This window comes from Papio anubis, chromosome 13, assembly GCF_008728515.1.
Source record: "Papio anubis isolate 15944 chromosome 13, Panubis1.0, whole genome shotgun sequence".
Classification (NCBI taxonomy): domain Eukaryota; kingdom Metazoa; phylum Chordata; class Mammalia; order Primates; family Cercopithecidae; genus Papio; species Papio anubis.
Window position 1 is genome coordinate 96,087,074 of NC_044988.1, and position 20,505 is coordinate 96,107,578.

General features: G+C 55.0%; 1 protein-coding gene across 3 annotated transcripts in view; it reads left to right on the forward strand.

Annotated features, from left to right (window-relative positions):
* The window catches only part of LMX1B (LIM homeobox transcription factor 1 beta), an 81,409-nt gene that overhangs the window by 55,305 nt on the left and 5,599 nt on the right, over positions 1 to 20,505 (forward strand). For all 3 annotated transcript variants that reach the window (XM_021927641.2, XM_031654519.1, XM_031654520.1), the window contains exon 3: positions 20,251 to 20,483. In XM_021927641.2, coding sequence (XP_021783333.2) covers positions 20,251 to 20,483 — 233 coding nt within the window. The remainder of the gene's footprint in view (positions 1 to 20,250; positions 20,484 to 20,505) is intronic.

Here is a 20,505-nt window from a genome sequence, read left to right on the forward strand (position 1 = left end):
CAAGGGGCAGAGCCCTGAAACAGCCCCCACAGCCGCCTCCCATGGCTGGACATGTGCGTACATGAGTAGAGGCAGCAGACTCCCCACGGGTGGAAACGTGTGCTTGTGCATGTACAAATGCATCAGCAGTTTGTGTGTGTAAATGTGTGAGCACACTCAGAGAGCAGCCTATAGAATTGTGCACATACACATCCTTGGTGCGTGTCAGCGTGCATGTGAGTGTATGTGGCCAGTATGTGTGCATATGGGTGCAGACGAGCTCAGATTTGCTGGCATATTGTGCTGGCGTATGTGGGCACGTGTCAACAGCAGGCTTGGGCAGATGCAGATGGACAGGTAGGTGTGAGTAGCTAGACATGCTGGACTACAGGTATGCACACATATTGTCATCATACACATATGTATTGGCAGGCATGTGTGGGTGGACACTGGTGAGGGCTTAGACTGTTGGCACAGGCAGTACAGGTGTGCACACGTACATGTTACCTGGGTGCTGTGGGTGGCAGTACAGTCAGTCCTCCCTCACCCTCCTGGATAGGTTCTTGGAAACTGTGACATTAAGCGAAACCACAGAGAGCAGGTCCTCGCCTAACGTTTCCATATAACACAGATGAAAAAAGTTTATTTCATTATATGGCATTTCTTTTAAAGTCGCAGTTTCCAAGAACCCATCCACAAGGGCAAGCAAAGACTTACTGTGCATGTCACAGGTGAATTCTTGTGGGTGTGGGTGTGGGCGTAGCTGTGGGTGGGCATGAGGATTGGGAGCACAGCTCACACAGACCTCCCACACTAGCTGCCACCACTGTGGTTGTCTGGAGGGGAGTGCAGCAGGACAGATACACAGCCAGGGGCCATCCCAGGCGGCAGAGAAGGAGGCAAGAGAACCATCAGCTGGGGAACCTCCCCTGTTCTCCAGAGTTTGGCACCCGGGCATAGCCCCATGCCCAGCTCACCAGCCGTCAACAGGAATTCAGTCCCACCCCAGTAAACCCAGCTCTGCTTCACCACCACCAAGCTCCGAGCTGGGGGGGAGGGGACCCCGCTCGGAAATCGGTCATACATTTCTTGAGATGCTTTAATTTTTTAAAAGCCCCACGTAGATGCTTTGCATTGCGAAAACCCACAAATATCAGCTAAATGAGGTGCGCCGGCAGAAGGCCTGCCAGGCCCACAGCCCTCCCCTCCCGGCAGCTGGGCCCGGGCTCAGCTGGGGCCCCTGGCCTGGCCAGCCAGGGCCGAGGGGCCCATCTTTGTTCCGAGCACAGCTCAGACTGCAGAGTGGCTGGGTAAATAGTCGCTGCAGTAATCGCAGGCTGATTCCAACTAATTAAATCCTGCGCCAAGAGCCCACTCCAGCCAGTATCCCGAGAGGCCGCGAAAACAGACACCCCAGGCGGGGCACCGCTCCAGGCCGGCTCTGGCTCTCTAATCCTGTATCTTTTGAAAGATAGGCGCGCCCCGGGATGAGGGGTCAGCGGGCCTGCCCTGTGCCGAGCGGTGGAATTTTTCAATAACCAGCAGCTGGGTCACCAGGCACACAAAGGCAGTGTAATATCCTGTGGGCTTACTCGGGGAGAGAGAGGGAGCCAGCTCCCTCCAGGCCGGGGCAGCGGCCCCCCACAGCCCAGGCCCCCAGCGGCCCAGAGGCCACTCGGCCAGGCCTCCACTCCCCTCCCTCCAGAAGGGCAGAGGGAATCAAGGTCGGCAGTCTCCACCGCCCCCTTCTCCTGGACTGGGACTTCCAAGTAAATTCATCTTCCTTATTAAAAACCAGCCTTGATGCTCCTGGGCGCCAGCTGTGGCTGTGGTGGGACCTGCCTGGGGCAGGGCTGCTGGGGCCGGGCTCCTTCCAAGGGATCAGTGGATGCTTCTCACATAGGGAGGCCACACCGCAAGGGGTGAAGGTCTCCAGCTCTGGAGTCGGAAGGACCGGGTTCAAATCCCTTGGGCCTGTCTGCTGGAGGTCATCCCGGCTGGCCCAGTACTGGCTGGTGACCTTGCGCAAGGCGCTCAGTTGTACCCTCTGTAGAATGGGATCATGAGTTACAGTGTGAGGTTATTAGAGGGACCAAATGAGAGCCAGTGTCTGGCAGCTCCCCCTGCGTTAGTTTCTCCCACGGAATAACGGAGATCAGAGGCCTCCCTCACAGGCTGTAGGGTGAGGCAGGGTCTGTGCCCATGCGGGGCTCACACACTGTAGAGGGCTGTCCTTGGCGGGACCTGTGCAGCACATGTGAGAGTGATTAGAAGCTGCAGAGACTCCGTTTATTTTATTTTATTTTATTTTTTTTCCCAGAGAAACAATAGTTGCCCCTCTCCCGAGTCTGGAATGCTTTACGCCCCGGGTCTGGGAGCCCTCATTTAAATTGGCTGCGAAGGGACAGGCACTGTGAGCTCGGGAGGGGCTGTTAGGGATGGAAAGCCGGGGCCCAGGAATTTACAATCCGTTACTTGAGGGATGTCCTGCCTCCCTCTCGCCCCATTCAGGCCTTCTCAGGCCCAGCATGTGCCGTAAAGATGTCACATGGGGTGCGGGGGGCTGAGGAACAGTCCAGGGCCTGGCCTTAGGGAGGGGGGCGCACACAGCCCAGGACAGAATCCTGGCTGCACCATGTCCTGGCCAGCTGAGGCTGGCAGGAGCTTCCCTCCCAGAGGCACTGGTAAGCAGGAGCCTTGACTTTTATCACTTGCCGGACCCAGTGATGCCAGAAGTGAGGTCAGTGACATGCCCAGACACATGGCACCCGGCACAGGACTTGGTCAGAAAGGTGCACCTCTTGCTGCCCGCCTGTGGGCTCCTCGCACACACAAAGCAAGAGGCTCTTTTCGGCTTCTGCCCGACCACAGGCTGACCTATCTCTTACTGGGGGCTCTGGCACTTTGTAGCTGTGAGGCTTGGCACAAGGCTCAGTTTTCTCATCTGAGAAATGGGAAGACTCATTCTCCTTGCCTTCTAGGGTGGAGAGGAGATGAGAACTCCAGAGCTCGACCCAGAGCCTGGCTCACAACAGGCATCCATGCTGGGGTCTGGGGGAGCCCCCGACACCACAGGGAGCCCCTCTCTAGGGAAAGGGCCTAGAGGGGACCCGTCAGAGTGAATGGGGAACCACCCACAGAGGGTAGGGAGGGCTCTGCCTGCTGCTGGCTGGACTTTCTGGATGTCTGACACACCAGGCCCCACAAACAACTCAGCACCAAGGAGTTGGGCAGATCTGAGAGCCGCACAGGAGGCCAGTGGGGTCAAGCTCAGGGCCCAGTGTAGAAAGAGGCTAACCTAGGGCTCCCTCAGGCAGGGCAGAAGGTAGCTGTTGGCACCATCAGGGAGATGGAGATGGACAAGGGGACACAGATTTGGGGCCAAACAGACCAGAGGGGTTTTGAGGGGGTCGTTCCCCAGGCACCCAGCTTCACCAGGTCCCCAGGCTCTGAGACACTCCACCGCGCTCTGGGCAGAGAGGGAGCATCAGGGGCAAGGCTAGGGGCCAGCACTGTGCTCCCTGGGCACCTCACCTCCTCCCTGACTCCTGGAGATTCCCAGCCCTTGTCTGGGAGATGAGCATTTAGGAATCTGCTTGTGCAGGGGTGGTGGGAGGGGCGGGGGTGGAGGGCACATCCCCACGGGGAGATTGGATGGAAATGGCCTGCCAGTGTGTGTGTGAGTGTGCGCCTGTGGTGGGAGCAGAGTAAACAGCCGCTGCCCTGTCCTCTCTGCGGCCGTGGCCAGGTACACAGGCCTGTTTGGACAGCTGCCTTGTCTGTCCGTCTGTTTGGGAGATGCTGGCTGATAGATGGGGATGGGCAGACTGTTAACCCCTCGTTGCCTGCACTGCTCTGTGTGTCTGTGGGGTACAAGACAGCCAGAAGGTGGTCCTGGCTGTGCCCCCAGCTCCTCTCTAGGGGGACACCTCTAGTTCTGAGTCAGGGACAGAGTGAGGAGGGCTCCAGGGCATCAACAGCTTGCTCCTCCCCCCACCAGGGAGCCAAGGACAGAGGAGAAGGGGTTCTCCCCCAGTGGTGACTAGGGCCGGAATATGTCTCTGAGTGTCTGGAGCCCTCCTCTCCCCAACACCGTGCCCTGCGGAAGCTCCTCTTCCTTTATTAAAAAGTCACTGCCAGGCTTTCTCAGGGCTGCTCCTCTTCAGGAACTCCTGCTCCGCCTGGGGTGTGAGGTGGAGGAGGTTGGGGGGGGTGTTCAGGGACACCAACAACAGGCCCCTGCTAAGTGTGAACAGGCAGAGATGGGGCCTGGGGCCACCTGTGGGGCAGCTAAGCTCCATCTGTCTCCTCTTCGGCATCAGAGAGCCTGGCGTGGGGAAATCCCCGACCCAGGGATGAACGGATGCTGTGCTGGCAGTCAGTGCAGTGAGCCAGGTGACTGCCTGCCTGGCATCTCCACGTGGTCCCCCATCTGCCACCCTGGGCTGCCATCTCAGGCAGGGCTCCCCCATCCACGTCCACCAGCCACCTGACAGGGCCGAGGGGGCCACCCCATTTCTCCCATTCACCCCCCCAAACCCCTGTCCACTTCAGGAACTCCCTGCATGGCTATGGTAACCCACCCCTCCCACTTCCGCAACCCCGGCCAGGACCCGCTGTGCCTCTCACCTGCAGGGCACCAGCCTGGAACCTCTTAGTGAGTCTCCCCACAGAGGATCTTTCAAAAATGTAAATCACTCAAGCCACTCCCTCCTTAAAACCTTTCAATGACTTCCCATGGCTCTTGAGATTAAGACAAAAATCCTTTAAATGGCCCACGAGGCCATCAACAGGGCATGGGTTAAATAAATTAGGGTTTGCCCTGCAATAGAGGATCAGGCAGCTGTAAAATCAGGTGCTCTTGTCCCGATGTAGAGTCATCTCCAATCATGGGGTGGGGGTGGCGGTTGTAGAGCATATTAGTGTTTGTATGAAAAACAAAGTGGACAAGAATCCCAATCAGTCCTCATTACCAAAACAAAACCCCCAAAGTACGCCCCAAACCAGGCCAGGGAGGGGAATGACAGATGCACTCAGCTTGGTGTATGTGGGTTTGTGTATGTGTGACATATCTCTGGAGGAGGGTCAAATGAAAGACCTGGGTTGCCTCTGGAGAGGGGGCCGATGGCTAGGCATGGGGTAGAGGAGGATGCAGAGAACACCCTTTTGTATTTGTACATTTCAGTATTAAATTATGGAATGCATTACCTCTTCGAAAACAAATTCAATTATTTTTAAGATAAAAAATGTTAAGTAGATAGTGTGTAAGACCCTGCACACACAGGCAGGCTCCTGCACTCCCCCAACTTCCTCTCGCTCCAGGCACCCTCCCTTCCCTGCAGCCCTCTGCACCTTTTATTTCTCACTGATTCTCATTGTTTCTCAGGACCTTTGCACTCAGTGTTTCTCTCTTGCCTGGCCTCTCCGTCACCTCCCATCCTTGCCTGGCTGATTCGCCTTCCTCTCCCCATCTCAGCCCAAATCTCTGCCTTCCGAAAAGTGGCCTTCTCTGACTCGCTCCCCACCACAGTCCCCAGGATGGGCTGTCTCCCAGCGACTTGTTCGCTGCTGTCCCCAGCACCCAGCACCGCACCTGGCACACAGTAAGCACTGCATCAGTATTTGGGGGAATGGATGAACTGGCAGGAAGAGGAGGATACCCTGGGAACCCCATGCCATGGGGCTTGGGAAGTGCCCCATCCGGCCTTTGAAGGATGAGAAGCATTCAGACTCACAGCGGGACAGTATTCCAAGCAGAGCGCAGGACAAGGTGCAAAGACCAGGCGACTGACTTTCTCTAGCAACCTGTCTGCCCCCCGAGTTCTTCCATGCCCAAGCTGGGTATCTTGAACAAGTTACCTCCCCTCTCTGAGCCTCAGTTTGCTCATCAGCAAAGTGGAGGTGTTGGCAGAGACCACTCAGATTTCTCGGAGTTGCCAGGGGTAGGGTCCGCAGATCCCGCAGGGAGAGCTTGCGCACAGTTGGCGCTGGGTAAATGCTGGGGAACTGCTGCGGGCGAGGGGAAAGGGTTAAAGCTAGGCGCTTTTTAATTGTCAAATGACTACGGGCGATTAGCACTGGCAGCTTCCTCAATAATCGCTCTTCTCTGTACCTGCTGGGAGCTTAATTAAAAAACAAAGAGGCTCAATTTAAAGGCCATTACTATGCTAATGCGGCCGGGCGGGCGGTGATTAAGCGGCTGAGGCAGGCAGCGGGCGGCTGGGGCGGGGCGTGGAGTGATCAGTTACCCACTAAATGGGCGGGCGGCATGCCCTGCCTGTCCCGGAGGCCGGGCCCCGACCTGCCTCACCTGCCCTTTGCCTGTCCCCAGCCAGAGTGCAGGAGACCTAGGGATGTGTTCCTCCAGACTCTCTTCTCCATCCCTGGGAGAGGGTCCCTGTCTCTGGCAGGAAATGAGTGGCACCCACACTTTCATATACCGCCTTTTAATTCCTGCTCCTGCCCCCTCCTCTCCGGGCTCCCCTGGGCTCAGCAGGGAGTCCTGCCCCTCTCTGGCACCCCCTTTTCAGGATATTCTGTCAGGCCTCTGTGGATGACTCAGCCAGGGGACTCATCTTGCCCACTCACTACTGGTACGGCCCCACAAAAAGCCCGGCACAACAGGCCACTGGCTAGAAGCAGGTGTCAGGCTCCCAAACCTCTGGGTCATTTGCTTCCCGGTCTCCAACTACCTTCCCAACCTCCAGGAAGGCAGGAGAGTGTGGTGGTTACCAGCCCTGACCTGGGACCCCAGCTCTGCATTTCACCAGGTGGGCGACCCATGGAAGGAAGAGACTCCTACCTCTGGTAGTGGTCTCGGTGAGGCCCCTGAGTGTGAAGCTCTGAGCACAGGGCTGGGCTGGTTCCCGTGGGTGTAAGGTCTACTAGGAGCGTCTGCCAGCTTCTTTCACAGCCTGGGTTCAAACATTCGAGCAGAACACAGGGCATGTACTCAAGGACATTGCGGGGAGGAGGAAGCTTAGTCCAGATCTCAGGAAAGAGACTTGGTAGTAAGACCCTCCATGACTGGGCTAACAAAGTTGGTGCTATCTCTGGCTGCATTCAGTGGAGCATAGGTTGGGAAATAAGGGAGGAGATGGTTGGTCTTTCCCTCTGGAGGACAGAGCTACTGGATTTCATGCCTCAAGGGCTTACGTGTAAGGATAAACTCAGGCTCATTCAGAGGGTGATTAGAATGTGGAGAAACTGCTGGGTGCGGTGGCTCACGCCTGTAATCCCAGCACTTTGGGAGGCCAAGGCAGGTAGATCACTTGAGGTTGGGAGTTTGAGACCAGCCTGGCCAACATGGTGAAACCCCATCTCTACTAAAAATACAAAAAGTTAGCTGGGCGTGATGGCCTGTGCCTGTAATCCCAGCTACTTGGTAGGCTGACACAGGAGAATCGCTTGAATCTGGGAGGTGGAGGTTGCAGTGAGCCAAGATCGTGCCATTGCACCCCAGCCTGGGCGACAGAGCGAGATTTCATCTCAAAAAAAAAAAAAAGAAAAAAAGAAAGAAAGAAAAGACTGGAGAAGCTGCCACAGGAGCCTAACCAAGAAAGGGAGGTGTCACTGTCTTTGAGTCTCTGATGGGCAAGAAGGAGCTCCCTTAGTCTGTGGGGCCCCAGCTGAAACCGCACATTTGAACCCAACATATGACACCCCCAAATCTGTCTCGACCCCATGGTTTTTACCCTGAGCATGTTTTTATCACCTGCCTGGTAAAATTTGTAGTAATAAACTTTGGTAATTTTGTTAACGTTGAAAACCACCCATCCTGATCCTGGGGAAAATTTAACTTGGTAAAATCATCCATACAAAATGTAACTAACAACAGTGAGATGACCAGGGTAAGATGTGTCACCAGCCACAAATTAACCAAAGAGTCCATCAGCAGGATCCAATACAGGCAAGAACCTGATGCTAGAGCAAAGCTTTATGGAAAATTTTTCATGAAAAATAATTTATCTCAATGAAAATAATTTTAGGGAAATAATGGGCAAAGTAGAAAATTATTTGACTGTACTAGAAAGAACATTGATCAAAAAATTGCTTTAATGGCGTTTGTTCCGGAAAACACTTGCTCAAAGAAAGTTTATTAGTGTTGTTATAACCCTAATTAAAATGCTGTGGTCTGTGTACAGCAGTCCAAAATCCTTAAAGTCAGAATGGCAGAGTCAAAGTATCAGCTGGGTCAGCCACTTGGACACTCTAGTGGTACCCTGGAGATCTGACACTCCGCTCATATGGAATACCTGCTTTCCCATTCTACCAGGAGCCCCCTGAAGACTGTGACCTTGCTGATTCCCCATCACCTAGCACAGAGCTTAGTCATGGTGGACGTTCGCTAGTGCCTACAGAATAGACAAATCATATAGCGAAAGTTTCTGCCCTTTCAGGAGAAACTGAGTCACTAGTTGGGGTTTGGCACCGAGCAAGTAGCTAAGTATTTGTTGGACGGATGGAGGCATGGATGTTTGTATGGGTAGCTGGTTGAGAGGGTGGATGGATGGGGCATGGGTAATAGATGGGTGGGGGATGGGTAATAGATGGGTGGGGGATGGATGGGTAAGTGGAAGGATGGATGCATGCACACGTGGATATTTGTATAGGTGGATAGCTGGTTGAGGGGGTGGGTGGATGGGGGACAGGTGGATAGATGGGTAGGTGGATGGACGGATGAGTGGATGCATGGGTGGATGGATACATGGATGGATGAGTGGATAAATGGATGATTTGATGAGAACAAGAGAGATATGACCTGTCCTCCTTAGCCCAACATACAAGGTGTCCAGCCTGACCTTTTTTGCTCGCCCACACTCCAACCTGACCCACTGTCTCCCAACCTGATCCACTATCTTCCTAACCCTGAAAATGGCCTCCATTTCCTTCATGCCATTGCTGCTTTTCAACTTCCCCCTCCCAGAATGGGCTCTCTGCTTTTCCACCTCTACACAGAGCCTGACTCTGGCCTCAGACACACACATTCCCATCCCAGCCCCAACACTTGCCCCTCTGGAATCCTCTGAACTCTTTGAAGTCTCCAGAAAGTCCTTCCTGCCACACCACTCCGCCCTCCACCCGCCTGAGTTTGCATGTCTTCAGACTGCCGTGGATCCCCCACCCCTTCCTGGGCACCTGGCTCTGGGCCTGGCCTATTCTGGCCCTGCAGGGCCCTGGAGAGAAATCTAAAGGCGTCTGCCTCCCATGGCCCAGGGTTTCTCACCTTCCACGTGCATTGTCAGCCCTCTGGACTGTGGGTGCCATCATCACCCTATAACCGTGGTGCCCCCAGCCCAGACCAGAGGCCCAGCAGCTCCGTGCTGATGAAGCAAGTGTGGAGTTGTTTTGGGAGGTGGCCAGGGCAGATGAGGTTAAAGCAGGAAAGGGCTTCAAGAACAGGGAGGTCCAGGAAACCAAGCACAGAGACTGGGAGGATGAGCAGGAGCTGGGAGACCCAATGTGCCAGGCTCAAACCCCAGCTCAGACACTAAGCAGCTGTGTACCCTCTTCAAGCAGCACCTTCTTCTCTAGCAAAGAGAGGATGATGCCTGTCTCGCAGGGGTCTTATAGAGGAGGAGCCCATGGGCAAATAAAGCCCAGAGCCTGCTATGTGGGAAACAGTCAGTACATTATAGTAAGCAATAATAACGATAATAATGAATGTTGGATTTGGTAACCAGGAGCTGGTGACCTCAGTGAGAATGGGGGAAGGTACCTGGGATTAGCTCAAATGGTTTGATGAGCAGGTGGGAAGAGAAGGTTCCTACTGCAGACCAGGAGAGGGCCTGGCTCATAGTAGGTGCTGGGTAAATGTTAGATAAGTGGGTGGTGAATCACCAAATCATCAAATGTATTGAATTCACTAGTGAAGGGGCAGAAAGAAGGGGGAAGAGGGTGAACCCAAAGGTCATGAAATAGTACAGGTAAAGCCCTTTGCACAGTGCCTGGCGCATCATAGCTCGCAACCTCCCTGATGCCCGGTTGGCCCAGGACTTCCTGTGACTCTTCTAGCCTGGACTAGAGTCCCAAGTTCAGCCAGAAAGGATGCAGGGAAGGATGGTCAGAGGGATGTGGTGCTCCACCTCCTACCTGCACCTGACCTGTCTGTCACCAGGGAAGGTCTGGTCCCCACAGAAGCCTCAATATCCCCATCACCCATCAGAAGTCAGAACCCCAAAGGTGGGAAACCAGTGGTCAGGTGCCAAGCCACATGGACACGGCTGCCCACCCTGTAGCAGTGTGTCTGTGTGATGTGTATCTCTGGATGTGTCTCCATCCTAGCAGCCCCCACACAGCATCTCCAGCCTGCACCTCTCCCCGAACTGCAGCCTCACACAAGCAGCTGCCCCTGGACCTATCCACATGGCTGCCTAGAGGGCAGCTCAGACTTAACACATCCAGGGCTGCTCTCCCCGTTCTTCCCCTGCTTCCCCACAGACACCATGTCCCTTAGTGGCAACTCCATCATTCCAGGTGCTCAGACCGGGAGATCTTGGACTCATCCCCAATGCCATCCTTTCTCTTGCTTCCTCTCGGGCCCCTGTCTGCCTTCGCAAGGCTTCCCCCGCCCTCCTGGCTCTGAGCCGACACCTTCACTGTACTAACTTCCCAAAGCCACTCCCTGCTCCTCCCTCTAACCCGGTGCCCCCCTACAGGTGCCTAAGGAACCTGGTTAAAATGCCAATCAGGGCCGGGTGCAGTGGCTCACACCTGTAATCCCAACACTTTGGGAGGCTGAGGTGGGTGGAACATTTGAGGTTAGGAGTTCCTAACCAGCCTGGCCAACATAGTGAAATTTCTCGGCTAATACAAAAATTAGCCGAGTGTGGTGGTGCATGCCTGTAATCCCAGCTACTTGGGAGGCTGAGGCAGGAGAATCGCTTGAACCCAGGAGGCAGAGGTTGCAGTGAGCCAAGATCACGCCACTGCACTCTGATCTGGACCACAGAGCGAGACTGTCTCAAAAAATAAATAAATAAAAACTTAAAAAAATAAAATGCCAATCAGATCACAGCCCCCCCCCCACAACCTTCCCAGGGTCCCTATCTCATGTGATCTGTCCCCTTTGCCCCCCAGCTCTACCTGCACTTTGTCCCCTGTCACTCATCTGCTCCAGCCACACCCCAGATATTTGGTCCCCAGGGCCCTTCTTATTTATTTATTATTTATTTATTTATTTATTTATTTTAATTTTTGATAGAGATGGACTTTGGCCATGTTGCCCAGGCTGGTCTCAAACTCCTGGGCTCAAGCAATCTACAAGCCTCGTCCTGCCAAAGTGCTGGGATTACAGGGGTCAGCCACGGAGCCCGGCCTCCCCAGGGCATTTGCACTGACTGCTCCCTCTGCAAGGAACCACCTCCCCCGATATCGTAGATACCATCCCCCAGGTGCCTGCTGGAATGTGTGCCTCATTCATGACTGTCCCTTCTAAACCTGCAGCCCCATCTCTCTTCCCTGTCTCACTCTTCTTTGCCTTGTAGTCACCATTCGTCATACTCTATATGAAATGGATTTATCTACGTGTTAAAATAGATCAGTGTTACTGTCCTCCCGCCTATGAGAATGTCCTCCACCGATAAGAAGGAACTGGGGGTGGGGGCATTGGGAGGGGCTGTCTCTCTGCTAGCTGCTCTAGCCCCGCCTCCAGACAGCGCCGACCCACATATAGCAGGCGCTAAAGAAATATTTGTGGGGCCCGGTGCGGTGGCTCACGCCTGTAATCCCAACGCTTTGAGAGCCCGAGGCGGGTGGAGGGATCACGAGGTCAGGAGATCGAGACCAGCCTGGCCAACATGGTGAAACCCTGTCTCTACTAAAAATACAAATATTAGCCGGGCGCGGTGGCGCGTGCCTGTAGTCCCAGCTACTGGGGAGGGTGAGGTAGGAGAATCGCTTGAACCCAGGAGGCGGAGGTTGCAGTGAGCCGAGATCGGGCCACTGCACTCCAGCCTGGGTGACAGAGCGAGACTCTGTCTCAAAAAAGAAAAAAAAAAAGAAAAAAGACAAAAAGAAAAAGAAAAGAAAAATATTTGTGGAATCGCCAAATGTGCATGTGGGCCTCCCTGGCCAGGCTGGCCCGGGATGGCTCCCCGGGCTCCCGGCTGTGCCCGTCCCTCCCTGTCCCTGGCCCGTGACCTCCAGCCCCGGCTGGGGGCTCCCGACAGCGCCCCTGGCGCGGATCAAAGGGCCGAGGGGCCGGCGGCCCCGCACAGCTGCGTCTGCGCCCGGGCCGCAGGAAGCGCCGGGGCAGCCCTCGCTGCAGGCCCGGCCCCGACGCGGCGAGGAGGCCTGGGGAGGCCGGGAGGCTGGGAGAGGCCCCGCGAGGCCCGCAGAGCGCGCCCGCCTCGCCTCGCATTCCAGCCGCGTGATTGACGCGCGTACCGGGGCCCCAGCCCGCGGCTCCCGCCGCCGCCCGCCCGGCCCGCGGCCGCCGCATCAAAGCAGATGTTTGCAGCTGGTTTGAGTTGGATCCCCATCAACAGGCCCTTTTTTGTCTCAAAATAAAAAACAGCTACGCCCGGAATGATAAGGACGCGGCAGGCACGTGGGGGAGATGTCAGCGAGTCCGGCAGGGAGGAGGCCAGGCGGCTCCCTCTCCAAGTGACAGGCTGACTCTAGCAGCAGCAGCCGCGACCCCCAGAGTGTCTAGGGTCCTGTCCCCTAGCTCCTGTGAACTGCAGCTCATCCTTCAGCCGGCATCATCAGAGCCCAGTCCCGCCCACAGTCATAACCTCAGCCACCACACTGAGTGCTTACTGTCCGACATGCTCTACAGCCATGCCGTCCTGGGCACCTTGCCACCAGCCTAGGAAGGAGGTGTGACACAGGGACGTCAACACATTATGATGATTACCTGTAAGGTGGGAATTGGGATCGCCAGCTTTCAAATGGGAAAAACCAGGTCAGAGAGCAGCGGTGGCTTGTCCCAAGTCAGCCAGCCAGGAAGTGGCAGAGCCCGGATTCAAACCCGTTCCTTCTGCTCCAGAACCAGGTTCTTAAGTATGTGTCATGTCACCTTTTCCAGGAAGTTCCCAGATAGATTCTTGGTGCTTCCTGTGCCTCTCTGCTTGCCCAGCATGCCCCAGGACCCCATCCAAGCATGTGTTCTACGGGATGAGATTCCATCTAACTCCATGCCCCAAGTGTCTTCCATGCGCCCAGCCCAGAGTCAGCCTCCACGGGTGTTTGCTGGGTGAATGTGAGAGGGTGTAGCCGGTGGGAACAGAAGGGCTGCAGTTGCAGGACCAAACCTCGTGGTCCCCATGGAGGGAGGAGGGTGTTCCCAGCAGTGGTTGCTGCAGGGGCCATGGGTCTTGGGCATGGAGCGGCCCTAAAGGAAACCAGCCTGGAATCTGCCTAGTCCCCAGTGCCGCGCATACCCATAAAGGGACGGACAGACAGACAGACAGACAGACAGGGACAGCACAAACCCAACAGTGCGATTACGGGGCTTCAGACAAAAATGGGAGGTGGGGAAGAGAAAGTTCCAGAGACTTAGATTGGGGAGGAGAAGACAGCACACACCTATTGAGATCCTTCCTGTGCCAGACGCTGGGCCAAGCCTTCCCACATGGGTTAAAATCACCAGATTCTCAATTACCCAGGGAGGGACAGGTCAAACCCCCATTTGACAGAACAAGAATCTGAGGCTTGGAGAAGGGATGTGAATCACCCGGGGCTGTGCAGCTGGCGATGGAGGTGTGGGAGCCACTGAAGATGGAGTGGGGGCTGACAGAGCTCTTGAGTGAGCAGGGGAAGGAAGGCACACAGGACAGAGGGTCTGATTGGCCCCCCTTGAATCAGATGTCCAGGCCTGGTCCAATCACTTCCGGTCATAAGAATCAGTACAAACATGGTACCCCCGGGGTCTTTCCCTTGGTACAGGGGATGAGGGTGCTTTTGGGGTTGGGGACTCCCAGCCCTGCAGGAAGCATGCGTGGAACTCCCCTGATACAAATTTAACAAACTGGACCCAAGTTGTGTCGTTGTAAAGGGGCTGGGGGCGGGAGGGCGAGTTCACTTACCTTGTTACACGGTGGCAGTTTCAGACCCTTAGGAGCAGAATGCGTGGCGTTTTCTTGTGCTACCTGGCTGCCCATTTCATTTCATACAAGGTTGTTCCTTCATTTGACAAACACTAACCACCTCCTCCATGCCAGTAAATTAGACCCAGTGTCTGATTTCTAGGTTGGTCGGGACTTCAGACGCACAAATAACTAGAGAGAGGCTGGGATTCTGGGTATCAGGGAAGGCTTCACAGAGGAGGTGACACTTGAATTGGGTCTTCAAGGATGAAGAGGAGTTTAGCAAGAAGCAAAGGAAGGGGGCAGAGAAGCCAGGCCTTGGAAGCAGATGGAATTTTAAGCACTAAGGAGGCAAAAAGGGACTTGCTATGTTCAGAGAGCAGTGAGAAGCCTGGCAGTGAGAGCCGGGTGTCACGGGGTGGGTGGGGCCTCGAGTGCCACAGCGAGGTCTTTGGGCTTATCCTGACATTTTGGGGTGCTCTTGGACATTCAGAAATGAAGAGGGTTTGTAATCTAATTTAACCTGATGAGGAGGCAAGACCAAATCTTGGGTGTCTCTCTCCTAACCTTCTGGTTTATCTCTGAAGTGGGAGGTAGCAGTGTGCTGGACAAAGGCTGGGAGTTGCCCCTAGGCTGTGGCAGAGGGGCTGGACGGGGTTGCCTTGAGGGCTGGAAGAGGCCCGCTGAGAGTACAGAGACCTGAGTGGAGTGTGAAGTGTGAATTGTTCTGAGAACCCAAGGAAGAGCCACATAAACTGTAAAGGGTAGTGACGGGGTATGGGAATGGCACCCTCAGAGGAGGGTAGGAGATCTTGACTCAGCAAGGGTGGCAAGCAGGAAGTCCAGGAAGTCCTGGAGAGTTGATAACAGTGATCATGATCGCCGTTTATTGAGCCCATCTCCTGTGCCCAGCCCTGTCAAGCAGTCTCTGTCATCATCCCCACTGGACAGTTGGGGACAGAGGCTCAAGAGAAGGGACTTGTGCAAGATTCCAGTGCCAGGAAGTGATAGAGCTGGGATTCCAAGCCCAGTGCATGCTGTCTGGACCCTCAGATCTGGGCATGAAGACCTGCTTGGAGAAGCTGGAGTGCTCCCAGAACATTAGGAAAACCAATGTTACTGGAGGTGAAAGAATCAGCCATACTCTGTGTGTCTCTGCAGTTGTCAGTAATGTAAGTCGAGACCATCCTGGCTAACACGGTGAAACCCCGTCTCTACTAAAAAATACAAAAAATTAGCCGGGTGTGGTGGTGGGCGCCTGTAGTCCCAGCTACTCAGGAGGCTGAGGCAGGAGAATGGTGTGAACCCGGGAGGCGGAGCTTGCAGTGAGCCGAGATTGCACCACTGCACTCCAGCCTTGGTGACAGAGTGAGACTCCGTCTCAAAAAAAAAAAAAAAAAAAGAGAGAGAGAAATTAATCAGATTTATAATCCGTGTTCAAATGCTCCTGAAAAAATTCGTTTTCAGAGTTTTGTTTATTAGCCTTATGAGTTTAATAAATTGAGCATTAAACAAATAAACCCATAAAAACTCAGAGGATATGGAGCTATCTTCTCACAGCCTGGACTCTTCAAAGGAGGGACATCCCTGAAAATGGAATTTCTTACTCCATAATACCAGATGACACCACGGAGGGGAAAAATGTGTTTGGAGGTGGGGGAGATGTGTATGGCCAGCCCCACCTTCTGGAGGCCGGGCTCGTGCTAAGTAATAAGAACTTAGGGTGAATCGGGCCCCAAGTCTCAGGAACAGACAGACACGGGCATGGTACCCAGGGCCCAGGATAAGGGTGGCTTATGAGCAAAGGCACACGGAGATGCACAGATCAGGAAGGGAGTATCTGGAGTATCTGGTGACGCTGCTGTGTGACCTTGAAGGAGTGACCCGGCCTCTGCACCTTTCTGTGCTCATCTGTAAAATGGGAATGGAAACAGCATCTTCCTTTGAGGGTTCTGTGAAGATTGAATGAGGTGATGCAGGTAGCTGATAACTGAGCATTATTAGCCCTCAATAATGATCTGAGACTGATAATGGAGCCAGGAGTGCTCTGTCCAGATCAGGCCAAACAAGCTAGAAGGACTGGCCAGAACCCGGGGGTGGTGGTGAGAAGGAGGCACAGCGGGGCCCTGTAAACCCAGTCAGCGTCAGGGAGGCTGCCTCCAGGAATTGTGGAGACCCTAGCAAAGGTGAGCAACAAAGGTGTTTTGGGCACACACCGAACAAAAGAAACATGGAGTACCTTCTTCATGCCAGCGTGGTGCCGAGGGCTTTAAATACATCCAGCCCCTGCCAAAACCCCATGGTTGGGATGATCATTCCCATTTTTTTTTTTATTTTTTAATTTTTTTTTTTTTTTTTTTTTGAGACGGAGTCTCTCTCTGTCACCCAGGCTGGAGTGCAGTGGCACAATCTTGGCTCACTGCAACCTCTACCTCCCAGGTTCAAGCGATTCTTCTGCCTCAACCTCCCAAGTAGCTGGAATTACAGGTGTGCGCCACCATGCCCGGCTGATTTTTGTACTTTTAGTAGAGACAGGGTTTCACCTGTTGGCCAGGCTGGTCTTTTTTTTTTTTTTTTTTTTTAAGACGGTGTCTTTCTCGGTCACCCAGGCTGGAGTGCGGTGGCGCGATCTCGGCTCACTGCAAACTCCGCCTCCCAGGTTCATGCCATTATCCTGCCTCAGCCTCCCGAGTAGCTGGGACTACAGGTACCCGCCACTACACCCGGCTAATTTTTTTGTATTTTTAGTAGAGATGGGGTTTCACCGTGTTAGCCAGGATGGTCTCGATCTCCTGACCTCGTGATCCACCCGTCTCGGCCTCCCAAAGTGCTGGGATTACAGGCGTGAGCCACTGCACCCAGCCCAGGCTGGTCTTGAACTCCTAAACTTAAGTGATCTGCCCGCCTCAGCCTCCCAAAGTGCTGGGATTACAGGCGTGAGCCGCCGCGCCGGCCTGATCATTCCCATTTTATAGATGAAGAATTTGAGGCTCAGAGAGGTCAAATGCCTTGCCTAAAGCCTCACAGTGAGGAAGTTATGGAGATTGTGCCCGCCACAGCCGCTGCTTTACACCGACAACTCGCCACATGCTGAGATGCAGGCAATGTTGTCCAGCCCATTGTACAGATGAGTGAGCTGAGACTCGAGAAGACAAATTACTTGCCCGGTCACCAGCTAGCAAGTGATGGGACACAGCATGGAACTCAAGTCCCTGTGATTCCAGTGCCACCTGTCTGTGGCTGGGCCTGCTTCTCAGTGGCTGGCTCCATAGTCCTCTGTGGTGGGAGGCACGAAGAGAGGGGGAATGGGGACTCACAGAGAAGAGGGGACCCCGCTGGTATCCCCAACCCCTCCCACACATGCCATTAGTCGCTCTCACCCCAGCACAGTAGACAAAGGCAGCCCCATAATTGGGAGTGAGTATTTCATGCATCCCCCCCGATGTTTTATTGGGTGGAGAGATGCTTGGAGACCAAACGGATGGCGCACGCTGTTTATAAAGTGCGTGCAGTTTGTTTTATTTCCCGAGTTTTTGCAATCTAGATAACAGATGATGCCCTGAGTGGCTGGCGCTGCCTCCGTAATGGCGGCACCGAGCCTTTGGAGAAGTATTAATAATAGATTGTGTTGATGAGTTTGGAGAAAGTAGCAATCGACCCCCTGCTGCCAAGGCATTAGCGGCTGTTCTGAACACAGCCAGCATTGTGGCTTTGACTGCAAATGCAGGTCACCCGCCCTGCTGCCTTCTCCCCAGCCTGAGAAGGTCTCCTCTCCGGGAGTCACCCAAGGTGTGCTGACCCTGGCCTGGGACCCTGAGACCCTGGCCCTGCCATGCTAGCAGCGACATGGCCAGTGTCTGTTCACTCAGAGGCCACAGAGGTCAGGCTGCAGACCTTAGTGTGGCCACTAGGTCAGGTGGAGTGTGGGGAGGGGACAGAGGGGCAGTGGGGGTTGGGGGAGGACCACCTTCCATGTCAGAACACCAGGTTCTACAAACCCAGGCTCCTTCTTCAGCCCCTTGGTAGAGCTGGACAGCCAGCCAGATTCCTAGGGCCTCTGCCTAACGCTATCACTGACAGTTGGGTAGGTTGTGCCCTGAACAAGGGGATTCAGCCAGAGGGCCAAATTAAAGCCAGAATCCAGCCCACATTCCCCTTGCAGAGCCATGCCCTGCAGGCTGGTGGGGTCCAGCATGCCCAGAGCAGAGCCTGGCCTCAGCCCCAGCTCACCCCAGGCCTTTACTCACCTACTCTAAACACTCATGGAGGCCCCCGCTTGAGGATCAGATGGGACCAGGTCCTGTCTCACGGAACCCCAGTAAAGTTGGTAGAGTTGGGCACCAGCAGGGACATGCATTGTCATTCTGCTATGATACCCGTGCACTGAGTTACATGCTCAGCATCCTCGAATCCTGACAACAGCCTTCAGGAAGGGCTTGATATCTCCATTTTGCAGGAGTAAACTGAGGCTAGGGGAAGCTCAGGGGAGCATAGAGAAGGCCACCTCCCCCAGACTGGGGCATCAGAGGAGGTTTCCCCAGAGGAGGTGGCATTGGAGTTGGGCATTGCAGGATGAGTAGGAGCCTGCTGGGTAGAATAGAGGTGGGTGGCAGGGGTCGCTGGGGGTGCCCCCTGCTGAGTGCTCTGGCCAGTGCCCAGGCAGCATGCAGAGCTCAAAGCGGCCCTACCCACTTCGCCCCACCAGCTCGCCGTGGGCGGTTCTGATGGCAGCCCCGGGAAGGGAGGCAGGCGAGTGCCTCCCATTTATGGCCATTTCTGTTCCAGAACCGATTAGTAGAGAATTGCAGCTGTAATCTGTGCCCGTGATGGCGGGCCATAAAGAGGGATGGGATGTGCACAGCACTCCCAAGGTGGCGCCCGCAGACGTGGCCCGGGGACGCCGGGAATGAAAAATGGTTTTAATTCCCTCCCAGCAGCAATAATTTGATTCTTCATAAATTTTTCCATCAAAGTGTTGTTGAGCTGAGTTCCCACAGAGCAGGACACGTGACAGGGTGGAGGAGTGTCGGGAGGAGCGGTCAGCAGACACAGCAGAGGAGGGGCCGTGCTGCCTAGCCCCTCCCGCTAGTGCTGGCCAGGGCCCAGAGACCCCCTCCGGCCCCCGCCGCCCTTGTTTGTCTGCAGAGATGATGGGAGATGGGACCACGTTGTCATACGGGAGCTGGATTAGGCCCAGCCTGGGAGTTGCCTCCAGCATTTACCCATGTGACTCTGAGCAAGTGACTCTGCCTCTTAGCACCTCAATTTCCTCATCTCTAAAATGGGGCTAATGTTCATTCTCTTCTTGTAGGGTTGTTGCAAGGATTAAATGCATCTCTGCACATAAGATGCTTAGAGTAGGGCTGGCACTGTGTACGTGCTCAGTGAATATCTGTTTGTGATGGAGATGCATAAGCTGAGACAGAGGGATGGGAAGGTGTTAGCCAAGCCAAAGGACAGAGAAAGATGTGTTGAAAGGCTGCCATGATGGTGCTCTGGAGAAACTGCAGGCTGTTCTTTGGGGCTGCAGCCTGGGGAAGCAGAGGGTAGAGAGGGAAGAGGCAGGATCATGAAGGGCCTTGAGTGCCAGCCTCAGGAGCTCAGATGGTCTCCTAAGGGCACTAGGGAGCCATGGAAGAGTCTGGAACAGGGAAGCAGCTTGATCCGATTTGTATTTTAGAAAGACCCCCAGGCTCCTGTGTGTGTGGCGACCCCTGTGTGGGCTGTGGTTTGAAGGACTGAAGAGGCCAGGAGCCCAGAGAGGGGACCAGGCAATTGCTCAGGCAGGAGAGGAGGGGCCCAGGCTGGGCAGTGGGTTGGGCAGGGAATTGGTTGGATGTGTTGGTGAGGGAGGATCAGAGGAGAGGGAGACCAGGGAGCTGAGGAAGAAAGGATCCTTTCCAGACAGGGGCTGACCTGGCCCCCAGGGAAAGTTTGGGTGGAGCCTGCACACTGCCCTCTAGTGGCCACCATGTCTCTGAGCTGGAAGGGCCCTGAGCTGCCATGCCAGGGACAGGTGACTCTAGGCAGGATGCCAACGCCCACCCCAGGGCCTCTGGGGGCCTGTGGGCAGAATAGGGCTGCAGGGCCCTTCTGCTGTCTGGCCCGGTGCCCAAGGCAGGCATCTCCCTCCCACCTGGGCCTGAGGGTCAGGGCGGCAAGAGGGAGAGGCCCTCGAGGGGAGTGGCCTCTGGGAGGGACTTGTGAGCGCAGCCAACACACCCGCTTTGTGCATCCGCAGGCTCTTCGCGGCCAAGTGCAGCGGCTGCATGGAGAAGATCGCCCCTACCGAGTTTGTGATGCGAGCGCTGGAGTGCGTGTACCACCTGGGCTGCTTCTGCTGCTGCGTGTGTGAGCGGCAGCTACGCAAGGGCGACGAGTTCGTGCTCAAGGAGGGCCAGCTACTGTGCAAGGGTGACTACGAGAAGGAGAAGGACCTGCTCAGCTCTGTGAGCCCCGACGAGTCCGACTCCGGTGAGGCCTGGCCTGAGCTGGG